This window comes from Electrophorus electricus, chromosome 4 (assembly GCF_041902795.1).
Source record: "Electrophorus electricus isolate QZ-2024a chromosome 4, ASM4190279v1, whole genome shotgun sequence".
NCBI lineage: Eukaryota > Metazoa > Chordata > Actinopteri > Gymnotiformes > Gymnotidae > Electrophorus > Electrophorus electricus.
Genome location: NC_137500.1, coordinates 10,980,861 through 10,990,727, shown reverse-complemented (window position 1 = coordinate 10,990,727; position 9,867 = coordinate 10,980,861). Strand labels below are relative to the sequence as shown.

The 9,867-nt window shown below is 40.3% G+C and overlaps 1 protein-coding gene across 1 annotated transcript; it reads right to left on the bottom strand.

Moving 5' to 3' along the window:
- Positions 1-140: 140 nt before the first annotated feature.
- saxo4 (stabilizer of axonemal microtubules 4) lies at positions 141-8,264 on the bottom strand. The gene is made up of 10 exons (XM_081713848.1): positions 7,913-8,264; positions 7,460-7,577; positions 7,206-7,350; positions 6,889-6,952; positions 6,642-6,742; positions 6,473-6,523; positions 5,232-5,306; positions 4,508-4,602; positions 4,012-4,113; positions 141-275 (listed from the first exon to the last, which is right to left on the bottom strand). The coding sequence occupies exons 1-10, from the start codon at positions 8,040-8,042 to the stop codon at positions 197-199; spliced, it is 960 nt and encodes a 319-aa protein (XP_081569974.1). The 5' UTR covers positions 8,043-8,264; the 3' UTR covers positions 141-196.
- Between the last annotated feature and the right edge of the window lie 1,603 nt (positions 8,265-9,867).

Genomic DNA, 9,867 nt, shown 5'->3' with positions numbered 1-9,867 from the left:
GGGAAAACCGCCTGCGCAGGTTGCCGGCCGACCTGAACCGCATGGCGTCACTGAGGAGGCTCTGGCTGTACGGCAACCGCTTAACTGAGTTCCCAAATGTTCTGATGAAGATGGAGTTGGAGGTCCTGGATTTAGACAGCAACAACATTAGCTACTTCCCCAGCTTGGTGCACATGTCCTCCCTGAATGTCCTTTCTTATGACCACAACCCGGTGAAGGCACCTCCACCAGTGGGAGAGGAAGTGATGGTGGTCGGCGAAGGTGCTGTGGAACTTCTGGAGGCCAGGTTAAAGAAGAAGGAGGCGTTAGAGGAAGAGCTAAAAGCAGCAGAGGAGACTGCCAGAAAGGAAGCTAAAGCAGCCAGGAAAGAAGTGTTTAGGGGACTTAAAATAGCTTATCAAAAAAGCCTGGAATGTGGTATGGTAGCAAATGCCACATCAATTAATAGGGGATTGCAGGGAAAAGAGGAGGAGCTGGGTTATGAAATGGATAATGAACAGACAAAGCTTATCTCATCTGTTAGAGTATGAGAGAACTGTTGAACTAGTAGTGTCTGGGGCGGAGCCTGAAAAAGGAGAAGGAAGATGATTGGGTCTGTTCCTTTATTCCCACTGAAGCTTAGGGTGCAGGTTAAGGTAAAACAAAGGGTAAGGTATAGTTAAAAAAAGATCCTTCTGAATTTATCAGAATGTGTTTGCTGTAACAGAGGTTGCTGTGAACTTGATTACATAATAATGTGATTGCATAATGAATGGGATGCAGGTCTCTCACCAATAGGTTTAGCACATAATTTATTTTTATTAGGAAATTTGTGAAGACTTAAATCTGCACAGCTTTAATGGGTGAAAACTGCAGCTTTTTTCATTACAGTTCACACCAAGACTCATTTACTTTTGAAGTTGTGTGTGTGTATTCACACGTGTGCATGTTGCAGGCAAATGTGTAGATCACAGAAGTGTAATTCTCTGTGCATGGTCTAGCTGGAATTGGATACTGTGATTGCAGTGATGTGTGCTGGTGAAACTAAATATTCTCTCATTAAATAATGAGTGAGTTTAAGTTTTTTTTAAGTCATTCATAAGATTTGCTCAGAGTTCTAAAATATCTACGTTGTACTCCAGCTGTGCCAGGCAGACACAAATGGTTGGTGACAGTCACTTCACTAACACTAACCAAGGTAAACGATCCTTCATCTATAAGCTACTTTAGGCACTGTGTGTAAAAACCAGAAAAGGCTATGAGCAACAAGAATAGAATGGGACTTTCCCTTAAAAGGCCAGAGCATTTAAAACAGCAGGGAGTGGGGTGGGGGTGGTTATTGACATTCATCGTTTCATTCCAGTGTTCACCATATTTCCCTCCTATTCCAATCACACTTATTCCTGCTCTGTTGTTTACTTTTTGTCCAGTTGTCTGGTTTTGTGGCCCACCCTTCTCATTCACATTGTCCCTTCTGTTTAAAACTTGGTGGAGGTGTGGTAGTGAAATGAGAAAGGTACTAAACAAATGCTGCCTCCCTCTCCCTCTCCCTCTCTCAGGCTAACAGTTACTTCTTATGGCACAATCTTTCAAATCTTTCTACAAAAATAATCGGTTTACTATTGTGATTCAGAAGGCAGGGCAGGTTTTCCTCATTTAGATTTTCTATGAACCAATAGGTCATTAGGGGTAAGGTTTTGTTACTTGACAACGCACTGCTAATTCAATTTAGGCACTGTCAGGCACTGTTTTTTGCTCTTCTGGGTTACAGGGAGTGCCTTCTCTTTCTCTCTGTCTATTTTGATCTCTCCAGAGAGTAACATGAAATACATCTATTAAAACATTTAGGTGGCTTTGTGCGTCACCTTTACTGTGTTGTGAGGTATCATGAACCAAAGATGTGGCATACTCCAGTAGGAAGGAGTAAAGTATCACTGTGCCCTTCGTCCTTTGTTGGCAGGCTTCAGACGGAATGGTGCAGTATTACCACAAAACCACAACTGAGCCAAGCAAACACATATGGAGATGTGTAAAGATCATTCAACTTTGTACTAAAAAACTTCCAATATCAACATATTCAAAATGGTGAGAAACTATGTGTGAACTTATACCATACACATCATAATTGTAGAGTTCAGTTTAACTTCTAAATTCCCAAGAGAATAACATGGCTTGTAAGGATTTAGGATTTTAAGTTTTAGTTAGAAGCTAGTAAGCCTAGAATGTTCTGGAAGCTCCTGTGGGGTGAAGGAGCAGGGGTGGAGGAGGTGCTAAGCATCTGGCTGGGCAACAGTGCTAAGAGGTTAACAGCACCACAAAGCCACTTCTACAAAAGTTCTGCAAATATATCAAATACCAACATGGGCCATGTGGATGATCATTAATGTTTGTTAATGTGTGCATGTTTTTCAGAGTGTGGTTCACCTAATTTAATTATAATTCAACTACTACTATAACTCAACTACCTTAAGCCTAACATTCAAAACAGTAATATACCACCAAATGAAAGATGCTAAATTTTCAGACTCTTTTATTCTTTTTTTTTTAATTTATTTTTTTGCTAGAGATCAAACCTGGTAAAGCCCTTTGGCTGCTCAGGACTGTTTTGGCTTGAAGTGTTTGGAGTGGCTACAGGCTCTGAAATAATCCAGATATGTGCTGTTAAACTGCACCTCTGTGCTTAATCATTTAGAGCACTAGTTTATACTACTTTCATTCTTGTTGGGTCAGCCACATACCATTCCAGTACCAGGCAGTGAATGAGCAAAGCAGCTATTCTACACCTCTGAGGGTTTTACATTTTCATATTGGAGCCATTTAATATACAACTTTGACCACAAAGAAAGGAGGTTAGATTAACGAACATCAACAAGAACTGAAGTTTAAAACCTGGTTAGTGGAGAGTAGGTGGAAAAGTTCCCATCATGCTTTAATTTGTATTTGTATTGTATTTGTAATTAATCTGCATTTTTTTAACAATCACTGGATAGTCTGATATACAGAATATACTGAATATACAGAAGTGACACTGACATGGTAGTGATGTGGTACAGGTGTGTGTGTTGTGCTGGTATGAGTGTATCGGGTACGGCAATTGTACTGGAGGTTGTATACATGTCAGTGTCGCTGACAGATTTGGAGTGGTCTGCTACCCAAAAGTATCCAGTCAGCAGCAATGCTCTGGAGAGAACTGACCAGTAATGATGCATTATGCCTGCCAATGGCTACAGATGCTAACAAATAAATAAATGCTTAACGTGGAATGTGAGTATATGTAACTATATACTACTGCTTAGTGGTTGTGGAATGTATGAGTTTAGAATACACGTTTTAAGTCTTTTTGAGGATCTTTTTTCTGAAAAGAATATTTTGGCCATATTAAACAACTCTGTAGGCAACTCTGCAAGACTGCACACACATATGCACACCCCCACACACCTGAGCTGAGTGTAAACATGTGCCCAGTATGGTTGCCAGCTGGACTGAATGTGTGACTATACTCTCTGTGCCTGGCAAATAGTGTGTGTGTGTGTGTGTGTGTGTGTGTGTGTGTGTGTGTGTGTGTGTGTGTGTGTCTGAGGCCTCACTCCATGCATAGCTGATCAGGTCCATTTGCCAGCTTCACGGGTATGACATGTTTAACTAAGCGATGCTTCTCATCCCCCCAGTATTCAGCCGCATGTCTATCAGCACACACTTCCAAAATGCCCTGTGCTGTTTTAATGAGTTTTAGTAGAGCTTTTAGAGCCAGTGTGATTTGCTTTGCTAATGACTAGATTTGTAAAGATTAATCTTATTCAGTGTGACAATGTTCATCTTGACATGATTTAACCATGATGATCAGGAAAAATATGAACAAGTCATGCTTAAATTAGTAATTTAACATCTATTGAAAATATCTTGATTAATATCCACAGAGAATAAACCTGTCAGGTGAAGCCAGAAGAAAAAGAAAGAGGAAAGTATAAGAATGGCAGTTGTGCATGCGATTGCTAAACATACATGGGTGCACGTGCAGGTGTCTGTCTGTACCTATCTGTGTCTCGGCCACTGAATCCACTTTCTCTGTGTCTGTAAATCCCTCCCTTCTCCCAGCCTGGCTTAAGTCCTTCGAATGCTGATGTGTCACAGAACCTGCTGACACATCATCCAGCACATATTCTTTCTAAACTGTTTACTTATGTACAGTTACAGCTATTCCAGATTTTAAGGTATCACACCCATTGTCATACTGGTATCAACTGTGATGGACAGGCAGAGTAGTGTTTGAATGAGAGCACTATGACTGAATACCCATCCTTGGCTTCTGGTTGAAATTTATGATATGAACTAGAAGAAACTTTAAAACTATTGCATGAAATGCTTTTATATGTTTTTATATGTATGTGTAAAGATAACAGCAGTCTGAAATAATTATTCCTTAAAATATAATAAGGTAAATGTACTGCATATAAGATAACATATGTTATACAATCTGTGTTTCTATAGGGCACACATGCAGACTTGATACACATACATGCAGACTCACTTGCTCCGGTAGTGTGAGAGGAATTGGAGTGGATCAGAGGGTGTGTCTGACAGTGTCCTGAGTGTTGGGGCATTAAGGACGAACCCTGAGGCTTCCTGGAAGACAGCACAACTCACTCACCTACCCTATGCACTCTGGTGTGCATTTGTAAAGATGGGCTGGATGATCTTACTGGCTAAGGGCAGGTATGACTTGCAGGGTATCCTTCTACCCGGGCATTAGCACATCTCATACAATTGCTTATTTGAAGATTGAGACCGACTGATTAAACAAGGGGAATCAAGTGAGCACCAGCTAGGTTAGCGCGATAAACCTGAAGCCAAATCGGCCTTTTGCGGATAAGGCTACCAACTGCTGCATAAAGCTTTACAGAACCTTATCTCCGCATAGATTCCTTCACACTACTCTGCTGTGCAAACACACACATTCAGTGTTAGATGATAGAAGGATTCTATTTTGCATGTGTTTCTGAACAGCTGACAACTTGACTGGGGTGGACTGGATTCCCAGTAGGTGCTAAGTTTCTTAAAAGCATTGTTAGACAACCCTAAGATGGTGGTAAGAATTTCTGAAGACTTTCAGTTAAAATCACATTTAGCTCCTAGCCTAGCAATGAGATGACCAGACCAAACCTTACTACTGATGCCCAAGCACAGCACAAATGTGAGTGTGTAAAATAACTCAGGTAGGGAGAGGGAGTGGGCAGCAAGACAGACTGTTTCACCTTCAGCCCAACAGATATGCCAGCGGAGAAAAGGTCCTTCCGCCTGCAGCCAGAAGTTTGTTCCAGTTGGGAGGCCTGAGGAAAGAGAACACACTGCTAAACTGCACCTTAATCCACTTACTAGCCTTTTAACCTAGCGGTTGGGGGGGGGGGGGTGGAAGTGAGTGGGAGGGGACAATTAGCTACGTTTACATGTGGGCTGACAATCTACTAATAATCCAACTAATAGCTCAGTCAGAATAGAATATGTCCATGTATACTCCTCAGTTGGAATATACTACTCCGACTGAGGCCATTCAGAATATAATTTGTCAGATTTAGGCCATTCAGAATATAATTTCTGTCCGATTTAACGAAGAGGGTACACGTGCAATTGTGTTACAACAAAAGTTGACAAAGAGCATCATAGTGGGAGCCAGAAACTGGTCTACAGGAGAGTTTATGCTCCAAACCTGCTCCAAGAGTATAACAATAATTAGCAAGATGGATGGCTGTAAAGTTCACAATAGCAAACTGCTCAGACAAGTAAATGAGCAAATGAACAACTATTAAAGAAAATTCAAATATTTCACAGAATGCTGTAGCACATGTCAACCTCTTGCCCATTTTTTAAATAAGTAGACTGTGAAGTACATTTTCCTGAGTTTGCCAACTGTAGGCTTGTGTAACACACTGCTGCTCATCTCACTGACTGGTTTCACATGCTGCTTGTTGTCATGGTAATGTGTACACTAATTGGTGCTCGACCCATGCTGATAATTTTGGATCTGATTACGTGTAGTGTGCGTGTAAACTTAGATTTTCATCGGATTGTTGAATAGAGTGTGCTTAGAAACAGCTGAGTCTTATTCTATAATTATAATTAGTTCAATTGTATTGTCAAAAATCTTTGCATGTATAAATTGCATTTGCAAATAATCAGTGAGAGGAGGAGAATCAGTGATGAGAGAGAAAAGAAATGCAGGTAAGTGTTGATCTTACAGGGCAATCCAGGAACTGAAGCATATCTCTGTTGAAGGCAGTCTCTCATGCAGTCTGATTGACAAGTTTGGGTAACATCTCACTGCCCTGAAACACACAAAAAACAACAACATATATATACACACACAAACACAAATACACACAAATAAGGCATCTGTATCTTGTGAAATAACTGTATCTTGTGAAATAACTACAGTTGCATATTTTATGTGTAGTCATGCAGAATATGAGAGAAGCATAGCACAAAGAAAGAGAGCCACCTGAGGGAACACCGCAGGCAGGAAGTCCATCTGTGTCACACTTCTCTGTGTCTGGCCAGAGTAGAGAGAGGATATAACATGAGAAAGTACAAGAAAAATAAAACTACAAAGTTCACTGAAATCCATAAGTAACTTAACAGTGAGACATTTCTGTTGTTTTGACACAGACCATGGGGACATTGTGCAGTAGTAATGTGTTGTACTTCAGACTGCTTTCCTTAGTAAACCCACTCTCCTGTTTTGTGCCAATGATCTGATGTTTATGGCAAACTATGGCACAAGGAGAAAAACTTAATATACGATATGACAGCACTAAAGCAAACAATAGCAGCGTAGACTACTCCTCACTATTCAGTGTCTTTGTCTTTTTATTGTCATGTAAAGTAATAAAAAGTAAATGCTCAAGTAAATGTTACCTGAGTCTGTCTGCCAGTAAGGAACATAACTTCCTTTGTATTCTGTCTGGCGGAACTCTGCTCTCTGAATAAGGAAGAAAGAGGGTCAGGGAGAGAGGTGGGCATGGAGGAAAAGTGTGAAAGAAAGAAAGTGAAAAAACTAGAAAGCATGAGAGAATGGAGAAAGGAGAGAGAGCGAGAGAGAGAGAGAGAGAGAGAGAGCGAGAGAGAGAGAGAGAGAGAGAGAGAGAGAGAGAGAGAGAGAGAGAGTCACTGAGACAGAGAGAAAGATGACAATACGGTGCTCCAGTGGGAGATCAGAGAGAAATGGTTCTCACAGGTCTGGGCTGTGTGTGGAGCTGCAGGTAGCCACTCTCCCTGCTCTTCAATCTGCCACTGGGTAGAGGCTCAGTCCCACTGGGCACACCCAGCTGAGGGTAATGACGCTTAGTCTGGGACTGAAAACTATCTAACAGTGAGACACTACAGAGCGAGAGAGAGAGAGAGAGAAAATGAGAGATGAGATATGAATGACTGTGAAAACAGAGAGTCGGGGATCAAAGATATTGGACACATGTCAGTCCTCACTGACCCTAGTTTGGGATTGTCGTGCTGATCAAGGCTGGGTGTATAGTAGGCAGCAGGTCTCAGATTGGCAGAGAAGCCTGTTCCATAGTGATGACCTAAGCATGGTATGAAGCCATCCCTACCTTACAGAAAGAGAAAGGATAAATAAAATAAAAATAAAAATTCTTTAGCAGGTCATTTATATCATTTAATATAATTGCAGACATGTCTTATCCCAAAGAATATATATATTGGTTTTATATATATATATATATATATATATATATATATATATATATATATATATATATATATATATACACACACACACACACACACACACACACACACACACACACACACACACACACACACACACACATGAATGTATGTCATCAGTTTATTCTCACAGATCTGTCCTGAATAATAAAACATAGTTAGAGAACTAAATCTTTCAAGTGTGTAGACCTCTCCTTACCATAGTCCTGTCTGTTTGAGGTGCAGTACAGACTGAGGGGTGTCTGTCGTCCGTCTGGTCTTCCCACGACACGCAACATCTTTCCTCGGCACACAGTGCAGTCGCTCAATAACTCACTGTAATATGGCATGTGTGCCCAGAGTAATTCTAAACACAGCTTTCGTAGCTGGTAAAACAAAATCTTAATGAGTCATTATAGCAAGTGCCGGACAAACTAAAATTCTTGAAACATGGTTTTAATTCTAATCGTAATGAATATCAAAATAATTAGATTTAAGTTATGATTGTGCTGTATTTCAATGTCTTACTGAATGTGTGAAGAAGTAAGGTCGTTACATGTATTCTGGCCAAACGACTTACCTGTACAACTTATTGGTTATTGTGAGGGCTGCCTTCGCGACGGTCACAAAACATTGTTACCAAGGTGATCATTGGGAGCGCTGTCACAAGGTCAAATGGGTTTATGTGACAGGCACACATGAATGTCGGATACCATAACGAGGAGAAGAAGACCCCACTTTTGACGCATTCGTCTTATTTGGGGGAGAGTGGGGTCTTTTATTCAGTTGTGGCCTAAGTGTCACTTTCTGTTTTTACGCTAAATATATATTTATTTGAACAAAAATGGGCTATAGCATTATTAATGCTCCGCTTTTTCTGATATTTTTCTGATATTTTAACGTGACGTCATATGTCTACTGTTAGTTTCTCACCAGTTTGTCAACTGGTTCGCCTTGCTAAAGTAAATTCGAAAGTATAGTTTATATCGGTTTTTACCACGAGATGGCGCTTTTATTCTATGCAGAAATAGGGTTCCTTCAGTATGTGACCAGTTTCTTCCTCTGCTTGCCCTTTGTTTGAATTTACTGTGATGTTAAATCGAAAACGCATAATATTATGAAACCATAAAGTGTATGTGAGTTTGTCTGTGTCTGCTTCAGCATGAGCCACTGCACAGTAACATTTCTGTCATTTTGGCTCTGCACTGGATTTGAACTGAAACAATGACACTAAGGTAAGTGTAGAATACCCCTTTTAATTGGAGTAAAGAAGGCAACCATAACACTCACATTCAGAGTAAATCGACCAGACACAGCCGAAACAACCATCAAAATCAACTAACTTGAACATTATTTAGGAATAGGAAACAACCTTGCAGACCACAGAAGTGTTATTGTTAATTTTAATAAGAATAGTAATTTAAAATTATGAACAGATAAAAAAGCTCTCTCCAGGATATATGCATATATGTGTCAGAGAATACCATAAAGCACAAGCTTTATCCCTGAGAATGTTCCAGCATGACCTCAGGGTGTTTACCACAAGGTGCTAGCCACTGGTAAGCCTTGGGAGCACAGAAGCCAGGTTACAGTTTGATTTTTTTTTTTTTTAAAGCACTGTAAATAAGGCTATAGATGTCTGGGACAAAGGCATATTGACACTTGAGACCGAGGTTAACCTGTAGTAGTTCAATGGAATGAAGTGCAGTGGAAAAAAGGAACTGCTCATGAGCCATAACATACCACATCAGCGTCATCCATGAAACAAAGATGGAATGTATGGCTGCCAGAGGATCTGTCCCTCTTGTATTTATGGCTAATGTGACTGGCAGTGTAAGCAGCAAAATTACTTATGGATGTGTACAGCAGCACCTCAACTACTCAGACCAAATGTGGATTACATTTCTCAAACCTCATTGAACAGTACTTTACCTTGTATACAATGATTGAAACATACTAAATAAAATATTTAGTATTTTAAAGTTTTTTACAGCCAAAAACTGCAATCATCTTGACTTGCCAAATCAGTTGAATACTAAAGACAAAACTGAAAGCAAAATGTCCCTGAAACAGGAAGTGTAAATGCATTTCAGGCCTGGCAGAGCATTACAGACAAAATGCCCACTGTCTGGAGATAGATGTTTGGCCAGATACTTCAGGCAGTGATAGACTGCA